At 40.9% G+C, this 15,400-nt stretch overlaps 1 protein-coding gene across 4 annotated transcripts in view; it reads right to left on the reverse strand.

The window, feature by feature from the left end:
* Nucleotides 1-15,400, reverse strand: part of ADAMTSL3 (ADAMTS like 3) — a 381,800-nt gene that overhangs the window by 141,057 nt on the left and 225,343 nt on the right. For all 4 annotated transcript variants that reach the window (XM_042242633.1, XM_060408762.1, XM_027957113.2 and 1 more), the window contains exons 11-15: nt 13,798-13,936; nt 12,172-12,222; nt 10,922-11,126; nt 6,791-6,938; nt 4,291-4,375 (exon numbers count right to left, since the gene is read on the reverse strand). In XM_042242633.1, coding sequence (XP_042098567.1) covers nt 4,291-4,375; nt 6,791-6,938; nt 10,922-11,126; nt 12,172-12,222; nt 13,798-13,936 — 628 coding nt within the window. The remainder of the gene's footprint in view (nt 1-4,290; nt 4,376-6,790; nt 6,939-10,921; nt 11,127-12,171; nt 12,223-13,797; nt 13,937-15,400) is intronic.

The raw sequence follows: 15,400 nt of genomic DNA on the forward strand, positions 1-15,400 counted from the left end.
CCTGGTAAGTGACTTCGAGACCTGAACAAAGGTGGCAGTAGGGATGGAGAGAAGGAGAGCTGCAATGGAGAGTTTAGTAGATATGACTTCACAACTCTAGTTAATTATAGACAGGGGAAACATGAGTAAGAGGCAAGAATGATTGCAAGCTCCCAGTCTAGGGAACTGACATCAAAGCCTTTAACCAAGAGAGAACATGAAGAAGGATTAGGAACGGCAATCTAATTGTGTTTATTTTTAATTAATTCTTATTGGAGTATAGTTGCTTTACAATGTTGTGTTAGTGGCTACTGTATAGCAAAATGAATGGGCCACACATGGAATATTGCTGTGCTGTGTTTAGTTGCTCAGTCATGTCCGACTCTTGGTGAACCCATAGACTGTAGCCCAGTAGGCTCCTCTGCCCATGAGGGTTCTCCAGGCAAGAATTTTGGAGTGGGTTGTCACTGCTTTTTCCAGGGTATCTTCCCAACCCAGGGATTGAACCCAGATCTCCTGCATTGTAGGTGGATTCTTTGGCATCTGAGCCACCAGGGAAGCCCCATGGAATATTACTCAGCCATAAAAAGGAACAAGATTGGATCATCTGTAGAGGCATGGGAAATGTGGACCTAGAGAATGTCATAAACACTAAACTCAGAAAGAGAAAAAGAAATATCATCTATTAACACATACATGTGGAAGCTAGAAAATGGTATAGGTGATCTTATTTACGAAGCAGAAATAGAGACACAGATGTAGAGAGCAAATACTAGATAACATCTAAATGTGTTCTGAGAAGAGACCCTGGCAAGATGTATCATTCAAGACTGAGAGCTCCCTGACCATCCTTGCATGACAGCTACAGACTCCCTTGCAGGCGTCCAAGTTCCTTTTCTTCTCTAGATTCCATCCCTTACAGAACCATAGGAGATCAGAGCTGGGAGAAGCTTCCAGTAGCATTTAGCCTAACACCCTCCTTGTACAACTGAGACGTCTAGAGATGGTAACTGTCTAAAATCCCTATGACCTTTTTAATATGTTTAAGGTTGCCCTAACTTCAAATGAAAAGCAACAACAAAAATCAAATACATACTTATAACCCTTCCTTTTCATCAACTTGACTACCAGTCTTGTCCCATTTCCTTGTAATTCAGAATTCATTCCTTAAAGATCTGCAGCGTTTTACTTCTCTACACTTTGAACACTACTGCTCTAAAATTAACTGAATTTGCTCTGCCAGGGACTGTCTGATGCAGGCCCTGGTTATAAGCAAGATGAAAAGACAGCCTTCAGAATGGGAGAAAATAATAGCAAATGAAGCAACTGACAAAGAATTAATCTCAAAAATATACAAGCAACTCCTGCAGCTCAAATCCCGAAAAATAAATGACCCAGTCAAAAAATGAGCCAAAGAACTAAACAGACATTTCTCCCAAGAAGACATACAGATGGCTAACAAACACATGAAAAGATGCTCAACATCACTCATTATCAGAGAAATGCAAATCAAAACCACAATGAGGTACCATTTTATGCCAGTCAAAATGGCTGCTATACGAAAGTCTATAAGTAATAAATGCTGGAGAGGGTGTGGAGAAAAGGGAACCGTCTTACACTGTTGGTGGGAATGCAAACTAGTACAGCCACGATGGAGAACAGTGTGGAGATTCCTTAAAAAACTGGGAATAGAACTGCCTTATGACCCAGCAATCCCACTGCTGGGCATACACACCAAGGAAACCAGAATTGAAAGAGACACGTGTACCCCAATGTTCATTGCAGCACTGTTTATAACAGCCAGGACATGGAAGCAACCTAGATGTCCATCAGCAGACAAATGGATAAGAAAGCTGTGGTACATATACACAATTGAGTATTACTCAGCCATTAAAAAGAATACATTTGAATCAGTTCTAATGAGGTGGATGAAACTGGAGCCTATTATACAGTAAGCCAGAAAGAAAAACACCAATATAGCATACTAATGCATATATTTGGAATTTAGAAAGATGGTAACAATAATCCTATATGCGAGACAGCAAAAGAGACACAGATGTATAGAACAGTCTTTTGGACTCTATGGGAGAGGGAGAGGGTGGGATGATATGGGAGAATGGCATTGAAACATGTAAATTATCATATGTGAAATGAATCGCCAGTCCAGGTTTGATGCATGATACAGGGTGCTCGGGGCTGGTGCACTGGGATGACCCAGAGGGATGGGATAGGGAGGGAGGTGGGAGGGGGGTTCAGGATGGGGAAACACATGTACACCCATGGTGGATTCATGTCGATGTATGGCAAAACCAATACAATATTGTAAAGTAAAATAAATAAATTAATTAAAAAAATTAAATTAACTGAGGAAGACTTTGTCAAACAAAACAGCTTTTCCTCAGTCCCTGAAGCTGTTCCTTGGTTTCCTGTGAAGTCTGAATACTACCTGCTGCACCTCTCCTTTAAGGCTTTGCCCCTTGCTCCTTCTAACAGTGAGCCTTCCTTGGATCTATTCCTTCCTCTGTTGATGACTCCTACTCTTTCATGATCCACTTTTTTTTTTTTTTGAACACATGATCCACTTTTAAAAAATATTTATTGATTTGGCTGCACTGGCTCCTTGTTGCAGCATGGGGGATCTTCAATCTTCATCTTCAGTCTTACTTGTGACATGTAGGATCTTTTTAATGTCAGCATGCAAACTCTCAGTTGTGGTATGTGGGCTCTAGTTCCCTGACTAGGAATCAAACCTGGGCCTCCTGCATTGGGAGCTTGGAGTCTTAGTCACTGGACCACTAGGGCAGTTCCCAAGGTTGACTTTTGACTCCACTTTTTCCTCTAAACCTCCACACTTCCATCATGAGCCAAACACTCCTCTCTTCAGTCAGTTATTCTGGGGTCATTCACCTCACGGTGTTCACAATGTCTTCTGGGTTCACACCCAGATGTTCTGCACATGTCATAAGTGTGATATGCCAGTTCTCTTGGCCCCCTTGGCCAGTGGAAGCAAGGTGCCTTCTCAACGAAAAGGAATCCATGTGCCCATGGGGCTCACTGCTGGGTTGTACCACAGTGAAAAGGGACATTGACAGATGAGAGCCTGTTCTGAGAGGAGCAACGGGGTTGGTATTAAGGGATTTAAAAACAATACACAAAAACCGCTGAAAATGAACTTGGGAAAGATAGTACTCTAGGGATTCAGTTTTCTGCAAATTTGTGAAAACTTGTCACGTGGGATGAGGCATAGATGTATTTTTTTTCTGTTTCAGAAAGCAGAAATTGGAAGGAGGTTATATTTTGGCTCAAAAGGAAAAAAATACTGCAAATAACTCAGGTTGTTCAATCCAAGAAAGAGCTCTCAATGCAGTGAACTGTGCCCTTGCCGAAGGTGTTGAAGAGAGACTGGCCACCCAGCCTCTGAGTTCTGCTTTCCTCTGACCTCCTGTGAATTGTTCTCCCTGTGACAGCCTGTCAGCACGGCAGGCCTCACATACCTGATGTGGAATCAGCTGTCCTGTCCAATTCCTCAAGTATCACTGATGCTGTTTTGCTTCTAGATTCCTGGGAGAGATTCAACATCTTCGATTCCTCTCTCTCTTTAGGTCCCCATACCTTCACCTCCAGAATGTTTCTTGACGTGCTCTTGATACCCTATCTCCATGGGTACGGTGACAGCCCAAGCTTGCCAAATCCCATGTGGACAGAAGTCATTGGAGTTTTGATCTCTCTAGAGAGTAAGCCTGGCCTTCTCATTTTATAAGTAAGGAAAATGAGACACAGAAAAATGAAAGACTTGTCTAAGGTCACATGGTTACAAGTGGTGGTTCTAGGCTCCAAGACTCCTGGTGCCATGTTCTTCCGTGCCCCATACCACAGCAGCTCCGGGAGTTCTCCTGATAATCACTCAGGGCATTGTGTTACATTTCAGCTTAACTGGTTTGATAAACATTGGCCATGTCTTATCCATGGAATGATCAGTTTATTTGGTTAACACTGTTATGGTCTTTGGTCAAATCATTTGGGTTAATCTAGATCTAGATATTACCCCCAATCTGGTAACTGTAACAGAATACTGAGTCTGCTTTGAGTTAAAAGGCACTGTTCTTTCCTGTGCTTCTCGTAGATGTTGCCAAAGTAAGACTGCTGAATTGTGCAATAGGAGAATTCTAGCCAGTTCAGGCTCTCTAGAGTCTGCAAATCCAGGTCATTTGGATTTGAAACATATCATTGTCCTCCAATGAGTACAAAAATGACATATATCATGTTAACTGGCTAGGCCCTGAATACTCCCATAAAAGGTCCTGGACTCACGTTGGTTCTTCTGTTGCTATTCTGGTCTCTTCTAGTTCTTGAGCTTGCTTCAGCCAAGGTGATTTAGCTTCCACTGGGCTTTTTTCTAAGGAAAAAGGAACATAAACAACAAGCTTAATTACTGTTAATCATTCAAGAGTTGGACATGTGATTGTAATTTATTAGAGATTTCATCAAATTTTTTTTTTCAAATGAACAGTGCATGAAGTGGCTTCTAGACGGAACCAAAAATTTCTGTCATGTATTTTTTAAATTAACACATTATCAGAATGCAACCAAACAATCCCATGACACAGTTGAATACATTCTCCAAGTTAGCATAAAAACACCTTTTATAAATCAGTACCAATCTCTATTGTTTGCATATTAAAGCTCTGATTTCAACCAGATCAGTTTGCTTTCTTTTGCCACACAGTTTTTGCCCACTGAGTGAAGACATTAATAGAGACAAGCAAATAACATAGAAGGCTTAGAAAACTGCGAGGAGGAGTCTGTACTATGGTTTACTCAAACTTTAAAATGTTGTAGTTGTTTAGAGAGATGATTGCCAATTACAATTGGCCTGCAGGAGCAAGCTGGTGCCCTTCTCTGTCCTTTGACGCTTCCTAAGATGTGAAGAAAGCATCTAATTATGAAGGGAGAAGGGAAATAATTTTGGACTGCTTTGGAGAAATCACAGACGCTAAGAAAGTGGCTATAAAAGTACCACTGACTGCAGAAAAGAAGGAGAAAAGACTTCCCTGAATAAGTTATATAATCTGTATTTGTACCTTGCATGGAAACCAGTGATTTTTCCAGAAGACAGACATCATGAAAGAAATGAAGAATTGGTTGCTTATGAGGCTATTTGTATGAAGAATGCACCCAGAAATCATGAAGAAGAATCTTACCATCCTCTCTGATGGGCTAATAAGGACGGTTCCTTGGCACTGACACTTGGGAGTAATTCTTTTTCCATTTCCAAAAGGAAATACTTGTCACAAGGATTGGTAATACCTTACTAAAGTGTGTGTATGGAAATAATCCTGTCTAGAGGGGAATACATACATACCCCAGAGGTGGTGCCAAGGTTTGCTCACCCATGGATGCTACCCATGTCTGCTAATTCATGCAGAACAAATGGAACCACACAAAAATTTCTGAGTCCATCTATAAACCTAGACTGGAGATTTAGTCTATAAATCTAGACTTTCAGTCTAGAAAGTCTTCCTTGTTCATGGTAGACGATAGGACGTACGATGAAGAGGACACTGTTCCTTCCACTCTGGTGGAAGGCAGGTAGGAATCTTCCTATTCCTCTCTCTCTTCATCTTCCTCCTCCTTTTTCTTCAAAGCAGGCACTGCATCATGTAATTTTATGTCCACTTCTTTCTGGAGTTATTTCTCATCTGATCTCCAGTAGCATATTGGGCACCCACTGACCTGGGGAGTTCATCTTTTAGTGTCCTATCTTTTTGCCTTTTCATACTATTCATGGGGTTCTCAAGGCAAGAATACTGAAGTGGTTTGCCATTCCCTTCTCCAGTGGACCATGATTTGTCAGAACTCTCCACCATGACCCGTCCATCTTGGGTGGCCCTACACGGCAAGGCTCATAGTTTCATTGAGTTAGACAAGGCTGTGGTCCATGCGTTATGTCCAAATGTTAATATAAGCCTACACAGACAGGAGCCACTGTACCTATACAGTAAGTCTCCTACATACAACCCTTCAAGATGTGAACTTCCAAAGATGTGAATGTGAATCTGGTTTAGCAAGGAACTAGAACTTGTGCCATAAACATCAGGCAGCCTGTCTTCCATATCCTATTGCCAACAATCCTTCAGCTCGACCATCTCCCACCCCACCCCTCCTCCAGTCAGTAACTCTTCTTGCCTGTTCAATTGATGTCAGCCCATGTTCTACACTACTGTACTTCTTAAGGTACTTACTGTAAGATTAAAAGTGTTTCATTTGTGCCAGTACCATACTGTCTTGATGACTGGATAGGATGGGGAGGAAGGTGGGAGGGGGGTTCAGGATGGGGAACACATGAAAACCCGTGGCAGATTCATGTCAATGCATGGCAAAACCAATACAATACTGTAAAGTAATTAGCCTCCAATTAAAAAAAATGTGTTTCCTTTTTTTTTTTAATGTATTGTTTGTGTGAAAAGCATGATAAACCTATTACAGTACACTACTATATAACTAACTGTGTTAGTTGGGTACCTAGGCTAACTTTGTTGGACTTATAAACAAACTGCATTTATGAACCAGCTCTCAGAATGGAACTCATTCATATGTAGGGGACTTAGTGCACTGAATCAACAAGATCTAAGTTTCTCTTCAAGACCAATTAATGACATAGGTTTAACTTCTTTATCTAGGTGGACAGGTCAATCTGTCAGTGAACAGTTTTTGTAAGAAAGTTAGTATGTTTAAATGCAAATGCTGCGGTATTAGTAAGAGAGCTGGAAAGCACCACCTGATTTCACTTTAAAATGCACCAGAAATTTACCTTTTGGTTTATAACAGGGGATGGGAATGATACATTCTTCTTTGATGTGTAACTTCAGTTGTGGGTTACAGCCGCCAACGTGCTGCCCACGGTGGTTGATGCACAGCACAACTCGATAACGTAACCCTCGGCCACAAGTCACTGTGCACTTCAGAGATGAAAAGAGAAGCCAGTGAAATTCTACACGAATATTAAACACAAAAGATCACCAAATAAACATTACATAAGGAAGGGGGTGGAGGCTAATTTCCCATGATTCTTATGCTTCAGGGCCCCTCCCTTGCAAGATTACTTCCAATTTTCACTTTGAAAAGTATTTCAGGTGAGGTCACAGCACAAGAAATATTGAAATGCCCTAAAATCTTTCTATACAAATATGAAAAAACTTAATATAGGTTTTTCTCAAACTTGATTAAAAATTCACACATCATCCAAAACAATCTGTGAAGACAAAAGAAACCTTTTGAAATAGTTAATTAAAAATATATCAAATTTTGCTCAACCATGCTACAAGATTACCTTCCTATTCTGTGTATAGAAACTTATCTTGCAAAAATATCATTTGAAAAGGCTCTCTAAGAGTATTCAGCCAAAAATGTAGGGAAAAATACTACAGGTGTAATAAGGCAGTTAAAATGAATGAAAACATTATGTTATTTTCTCTAAATTTTGTGAATTTTGTGTTGTCAGCATTTCTTTTCTTGAATAATTTGTTTATGATTTAGAAGGTACTTTTGCCTATGAATGGAATTTTCTCAAGTCATGAATATCCAGGATATCTTTGCAGTTTATGTACATTATGTTGGTAAGTATATATGTATGTATGTGTGTTTCTTTTTTTAATCAAGGCTAGTTTTTAGGACTACTTAAGGTTTACAGAAAAACTGAGCAGTGATTATACTGCAATAAAAATAAAATAATTAAAAAAAAAGAAAAACTGACCAGTTAGTATAAGAGTTCCCATATGCCCCCTCTCTCTTACACACAGTGAAAGTGAAAGTGAAGTTGCTCAGTCATGTCTGACTCTTTGCGACCCCATGGACTGTACCCTACAAGGCTACTCCCTTCATGGGATTCTCCAGCAAGAGTACTGGACTGGGTTGCCATCCCCCATTATTAATATCTTGCATTAGTGTGGTACCTTTGTTACAACTGATAAACCAATACTGATACATTATTCTTAACTCAAGTCCAGAGTCACATTAGGGTCGTCAGCTTTAAAATACTTGTAATTTTTTACAATTTCATTATTCTAAATAAACATTTATTTAGATACTCAGTATTTGTGTTTTCTATTCTTTTTTCTTAAAAAGTCACCTCCTTGGTAGGGGAGGGATGGACTGGAAGTCTGAGATTAGCAGATGTAAACTGTTGCATATAGGATGAATAAACAACAAGGTCCTACTGTATAGCACAGGAAGCTATATTCAATGTCCTGTGATAAATCATACTGGAAAAGAATATGAAAAAGAATGTACATATATGTAAAACTTGATCACTTTGCTGTGCAGCAGAAATTAACACAACATTGTAAATCAACTATATTTGAACAAAGTAAAAGTTTTAAAAAGTCACCTCCATATTGTTTAAACTTCAGGCCCCACCAATCCTGGATCCACCCCTGGGAGAAGTCAAGAAACCTTGGGCACAGAACAGATAGTGCTCTGCAGACGTGATCTCACTAAGGGTTCTGATACACTGACAGGTCAACAACTTCATTCCTATTTAACAGATGAGCCAATCAACAACTCACCAACTAAGGACCTTCCTCAAAGTCAAGTAGTTCCTAAGAGGCCAAATGGAATTTCATCCCAGAGCCTCCTGCTGTCAAAATAATGACTTCACCACTGCTTCATAAAGCTTGATGATTCTTTCCTAAGCCCATAGATGTTTCTTAAAATGTCAGAGAAGAGTTTCAGAGGATATGAAGGCCTTTTGCAGCATAGACGCATCTTCAAGAAATTCTTAAAGAGATGGGAATATCAGACCACCTTACCTGCCTCCTAAGAAACCTGTATGAAGGTCAAAAAGCAACAGTTAGAACCAGACATGGAACAATGGACTGGTTCAAAATTGGGAAAGGAGTACGTCAAGGTTGTATATTGTCACCCTGCTTCCTTAACTTCTATGCAGAGTACATCACTTCAAATGCTGGGGCTGTATGAATCACAGGCTGGAATCAAGATTGCCAGGAGAAATATCAACAACCTCAGACACACAGATGATACCACCCTAATGACATAAAGTGAGGAGGAACTAAAAAGCCTCTTGACAAGGATGAAAAAGGAGAGTGAAGAAGTTGGCGTGGAACTCAACATTTAAAAAACTAAGAGCATGGCATCCAGTCCCATCACTTCATGGCAAATAGAAGGGGAAAAAGTGGGAGTAGTGAGAAATTTTATTTTCTTGGGCTCCAAAATCACCAAGGATGGTGACAGCAGCCATGAAATTAAAAGATGCTCACTCCTTGGAAGGAAAGCTTTAACAAACCTAGACATTGTATTAGAAAGCAGAAACATTACTTTGCTGACAAAGGTCCATCTAGTCAAAGCTATGGTTTTTCTAGTAGTCATGTATGGATGTGATAGTTAGGTTGAGCACCAAAAAACTGATGCTTTCGAACAGTGGTGCTAGAGAAGACTCTAGAGAGTCCCCTGGACAGCAAGGATATCAAGCCAAGTCAATCCTAAAGGAAATCAACCCTGAATATTCATTGGAAGGACTTATGTTGAAGCTGAAGCTCTTGGCCACCTGAGTAAAAGAATTGATTCATTGGAAAAGACCCTGATGCTGGGAAAGACTGAAGACAAGAGGAAAAGGGGACGACAGGGTATGAAATGGTTAGACAGCATCACCAACTCAATGGACTTGAGTCTGAGTAAATACCGGGAGTAGAGAAGGCAATGGCACCCCACTCCAGTACTCTTGCCTGGAAAATCCCATGGACAGAGGAGCCTGGTAGGCTGCAGTCCATGGGGTCGCTAGGAGTCGGACATGACTGAGTGACTTCATTTTCACTTTTCACTTTCATGCATTGGAGAAGGAAATGGCAACTCACTCCACTATTCTTGCCTGGAAAATCCCAGGGATGGGGGAGCCTGGTGGGCTGCCATCTATGGGGTCACACAGAGTCAGACATGACTGAAGCGACTTAGCAGCAGAGCAGCAGCAAACACTGGAAGATAGTGAAGGACAGGGGAGCCTGGGCTGCTGCAGTGCACAGGGCCCCAAAGAGTCAGAAACGACTTAGTGACTGAACAACAATATCTCAGTGGTTTTCAAATAGGCTGCCAGTCTCTGGGCTTTCCCAGCATCAGTCTATCTTACCTCATTTACTTAAAATATAACACATTTACTCTCTTCCACAAAAACAGTGAAGCTTCATAGTAACCACCAGATCAAGAATACATTTCTAGGGACTTCCTTGATGGTCCAGTGGCTAGAACTCAGCCCTCCCAATGCAGGAGGCCTAGTTTCAATCCCTGGTCAGGGAAAAAGAGCCCATATGCCACAACTAAAGATTCCTTATGACACAACTAAAAAGAGCCTGCATGCCACAGGAAAGATCGAAGATCCCACATGCCTCAAGTAAGATCTGGTGTAGCCAAATAAAATAAATATTCTAAAAGAGAACACACTTCCAGTGTCAGTTTTAGCATCTCTGTCTTAACCTTCCAATTCTTAATAACATCTTAATAATATCTCTTTAATCCAGATAAATTAGGGCCTTTCCAACCTCCAGTCATTCTGTGTCATTTCTGCTTTACCCCACCATCCTGGCCTAGCTACACCACACAGTGATGCTTTCTCTAGGCTCCTGCGTGGTTCGAGTCTGCGGATCTGAAACATGGGTTAAGTACTACAAGGGCAACAAAGACTTTCCAAATAACTCTGTTTCAATCCCTGTTCCTTTCAGATGTACCATGGTTCTCAATCATTTTTACCTGCTCTGATGCCTCCAACATTCTCCCTCATATCATCCTTCAACTGTCTTCTCAGCTCTTAAGGAGTAGGAACCATGTTCACATACAACTTCTGCATCCACCATGTTGCCCAGTACAGTACTGGCCACTGAGCAAATAATATTGAAGTCTGAGACTAAATTAAAAGTGGCATGTTCTCCAATCTTACCTGAGACCACTCCATGGCAATCCACTTGGGACAGTCAAACAGATTGCAGGTTTGCATCACCTTGGGTTTGGGTGCATACATGCACTTCCATTCTTCCACTTGAAGTATCTCTCCATGCATGGACTCTTCCACACACACAAAGGTCCGTCTCTGAATCCCGCCTCCACAAGACACTGAACATGCAGTCCAAGGGTTATGTTCCCAGCTCAAAAGCAAAGAAGTGAAAACACATTATTCATTTGTTGCTTGCTTCAAGTTTGCAAAGTTGATTGCAACAAGTACAGCCATAAGACTTTAATCTTTACTACTACACACACTGTGTTGTCTTAACTCCTTGGTCCTGAAGGTTATTGTCAGATGGGAGTAATACAGCTGCCCCAGTGTATTAAAACAACAGGGCCGTTGTGTGACAGCATCTTCAATCTGACTCTAAAGTATAATAGACCAATGGAGAGTATTACCAGGGAAACATACAAACTCCGAGTCAGAAAGAATCATCCTAACATGTCTAGGTATAAAAGGGAATGCAAATATCTAATCAACTGGAATGTGTTAGCTCCCTCTGTAACGTGCTGTGCTTAGTCACTCAGTCATGTCTGACTCTTTGCGACCCCATGGACTGTAGACTGTCAGGCTCCTCTGTCCATGGGGATTCTCCAGGCAAGAATACTGGAGTGGGTTGCCATGCCCTCCTCCAGGGGATCTTCCCAACCCAGGGATCAAACCCAGGTCTTCCACATTGCAGGCAGATTCTTTACTGATTGAGCCACCAGGGAAATTCCCCTCTACAATACCTAGGTATGAATGCATGCTTGACATCTTCAGGGACAGAAAATATTACCTTTGAGGCAGCCTATTCCATCTAATTCTTAGAAAGATCTTATTATGTAATTTGTTCTTTGTTCCCTTAGCTCTCTGTAAAGGGTCTAGTCTCATACATTTAAGACTACTGCTACAGATACTATGGTTTTCGCCAGTGGCTCAGACAGTAAAGAGTCTACTTGCAGTGTGGGAGACCCAGGTTCCATCCTTGGGTTGGGAAGATCCCCTGGAGAAGGAAATAGCAACACACTCCAGTATTCTTGCCTGGAAAACCCCATAGATTGAGGAGCCTGGTAGGCTACAGCCCATGGGGTCGCAAAGAGCTGGACACAACTGAGTAACTTCACTTTCACCTTTCACAGATACTAAAGCTCCTTGAAAACTGCTTAGAGCATATTACAGAAAGGAAAAGGAAACATGTAACTCACCGAGGGAGAGGCTGGAAGTGGTCATAGGGCATGATCTCTTTAAATCCATCGCTAGAAATGAAATCATGAGAATATAATTACTACTCAATACATTTACTCATTTGACTAGTACAGATGTCACATGACAAAAGACAGAGCTCTTTCAAATTATACGGACACTTAAATATGCCAACTGTTCTGAACTATTTCCCCCCAAATTCCCTTTCCACTTGCACACTTCTGCTACCGTCTCCTTAATTTTTAGGAACATCTCTGATATACAACTTACCCAATTCTATATGAAAGTGAAGCTAGCAGTATATACTTATTAAAGTAGTATATGTTCATCATCTCTTAATTTAGATAAATCTATTTATTCCCTTTTATCCTCTTAAATTATTGTGATAAAATATATCCATGATATCAACACACTGTCTTATTAGCAGGATCTTTAGAAAACCACTTTGTTTAACAAAATCTGTCTTTTGAAAAGGCCTCTATTTATGATTATGTACACCTGGGATTATAGGAAATGCACAGCCTTGTGATAGGAAATGAAATCCACTGAGAACGCTTCCCTTTCCACTTGCACACTGCCTCAGCCAGCTGGCAGAGAGCTGGGGGATTCTGGGACTTGATAGTGTGCTGTTATTTTAGGATCCTGTAGCAAAGCCAAGAAACTTCCCCAATCCAACTTCCCCAATCCAGAAGTTGGATTGCCAACTTCTGGCAATCCAAGTCACCAGGTACTAAATTATGCAGCACGATGGTTTATGCATAGCTTTTCTGCTCTGGCAGTCAAACTCTGCACTTCCTGCACTATGCATTATTTATACTGAGTTTAAGGTGAACACTTCAAAAGTCAAAATGTGGTCATCGGTAACTCAGTTTAAAAAGCTAAAATGGTGAATTATCGATATTCACAGCTGGTAGGTGGACTAGATGCACTTAAATGAAGAGACCTTTCATGTTGTATACACAAGACATGCTCAGAGAGGTTCATGACAAAAGTGAAAGGTCACATAATACGGACACAGAGCCCACAAGCACGAACCAGATGAGTGAGCAGATGAGCCTAATGCCTCCTGACCATGGTTATAAATGGGTTCGCAGGTACCTGCCACCAGGGTACGTTCAAGGTCATGCAATGGAACTGTGTTGCTTGATAAGGATGGATCAGTCCCAGCTGTTGTTGATTTCTTTTTTAAAATTTTTAATTGGAGAATAATTGCTTTACAAAATTGTGATGGTTTCTGCCATCCATCAACATGAATCAGCCTGTGTCATACAGGCTCCCTGTGTCATACAGCAAATTCCCACCAGCTGTCTGTTTTACATATGGTAATGTATGTTTTCATGTCAGTTTCTCAACTCATCCCACCCTCTCCTTTCCTCATTGCATCTACAAAGTCTGTTCTCTATGTCTGTCTCCATTGTTGCCCCACAAATAGGTTCATCAGTACCATCTTTCTAGATTTCATATATATGTGTTAATATATGATATCTGTCTTTCTCCTTCTGACTTACTTCAGTCTGTATAACAGGTTCCAGGTTCATAGACCTCATTAGAACAGACTCAACTGCATTACTTTTAATAGCAGAGTAATATTCCATTGTATACATGTACCAAAGGGCAGTGATACAAACCTTGATGGGCAAGGATCCATGCTGCATTCCTTCAGTTTGGGTTTTGGTTTCACATTTTCAGGGTAGTAATGGCAATAATGGTCAGGAACCACCCTCTTCAAGCGGATATCCACGCATTCAGCAGAATTGAGCTGATACCCTAAAGGGGCAGAACAGGAGTGTCTGAGTATTGCATTCATTTGGGATTTACTTGGCAATGTGATCGCTTGCCACACATTTTTTTTCTTTCTTCTTTAAGAAACTCAACTCAGTGGTTCTCAACCCTGGTTGTATAACAAACAGAATTGTGTGGAAGCCTTCAATACATACCGGCACCCAGGTCCCCTCCTGGTCCAATGACATCAGAAGCATTACAGTCAAGAAATCACCATTCCCACAGGTCAAAGTGGGAGGAGTGGGTCCTATCTGTTCCCACAGTCACACTGCAACTGAAGAAATATGGCCATTCCTTTATTCCCAGGCTACCTAGAAGGTCAAAGCAGCAGATGCCCACTGCTTAATCGGAAGAGGGTGTAAGGTACTTTAGCAAAAGCACTTATGGAGAGCTAGCAATTGGACTGAATGCTGCTTCCAGTTTCCCAAGCTCCTTTAGGTTTACAGTTACTGTGGGGAGTGAATAAGATCATGAGTGTCAAAGCTTTGTTAAAAATGTAAATCTTTAAACAAAGGCTGGGTGATATGGTACAGCAGCAGCTGTACCATATCAGAAAAGTTATGACCAACCTAGGCAGCATATTAAAAGCAAAGACATTACTTTGCCAACAAAGGTCTGTTTAGTCAAAGCTATTGTTTTCCAGTAGTCATGTATGGATGTGAGAGTTGGACTATAAAGAAAGCTGAGCACCAAAGAATTGATGCTTTTGAACTGTGGTGCTGGAGAAGACCCTTGAGAGTCAGAAAGGAGATCCAACCAGTCAATCCTAAAGGAAATAAGTCCTGAATACTCACTGGAAGGAAGTATTCAGTTTCAGCTGAAGCTGAAACTCCTATGTTTTGGCCACCTGATGCAAAAGAACTGACTCATTTGAAAAGACCCTGATGCTGGGAAAGATTGAAGGTGGGAGGAGAAGGGGACGACAGAGGATGAGATGGTTGGATGGCATCACTGACTCAATGGACATGAGTCTGAGTAAACTCTGGGAGTTGGTGATGGACAGGGAGGCCTGGCGTGCTGCAGTCCATGGAGTTGCAAACAAAGAGTCAGACATGACTGAGCGATTGAACTGAGCTGAACTGAAGTGAGCAGCAAGAAAAAAAGAAAAAAAAAGACTGTTTAAAAAAGACTCTCGGGTTCTTCTAAAATGACTGAAATGTTTGACCAAGACTGAGAATGACTACTTGCATTATAACCTGCATAATAACTGATTTGTGTTATACTTAGTACTTACTTTTTAAGATTTTTGTTTTGATATGGACCATTTTATTTCTAAATTCTTTACTGAATTTGCTATAGTACTGTTTCTTTTTTTTTTTAATTTTACTTTACAATACTGTATTGGTTTTGCCATACATCAACATGAATCTGCCACAGGTGTACACGTGTAATTATGTTTTGGGTTTTTTCTTTTTCTTTTTGGCGACAAGGCATGTGGGATCTTAGTTC

The sequence above is a fragment of the Ovis aries genome, unplaced genomic scaffold (assembly GCF_016772045.2).
Source record: "Ovis aries strain OAR_USU_Benz2616 breed Rambouillet unplaced genomic scaffold, ARS-UI_Ramb_v3.0 scaffold_85, whole genome shotgun sequence".
NCBI lineage: Eukaryota > Metazoa > Chordata > Mammalia > Artiodactyla > Bovidae > Ovis > Ovis aries.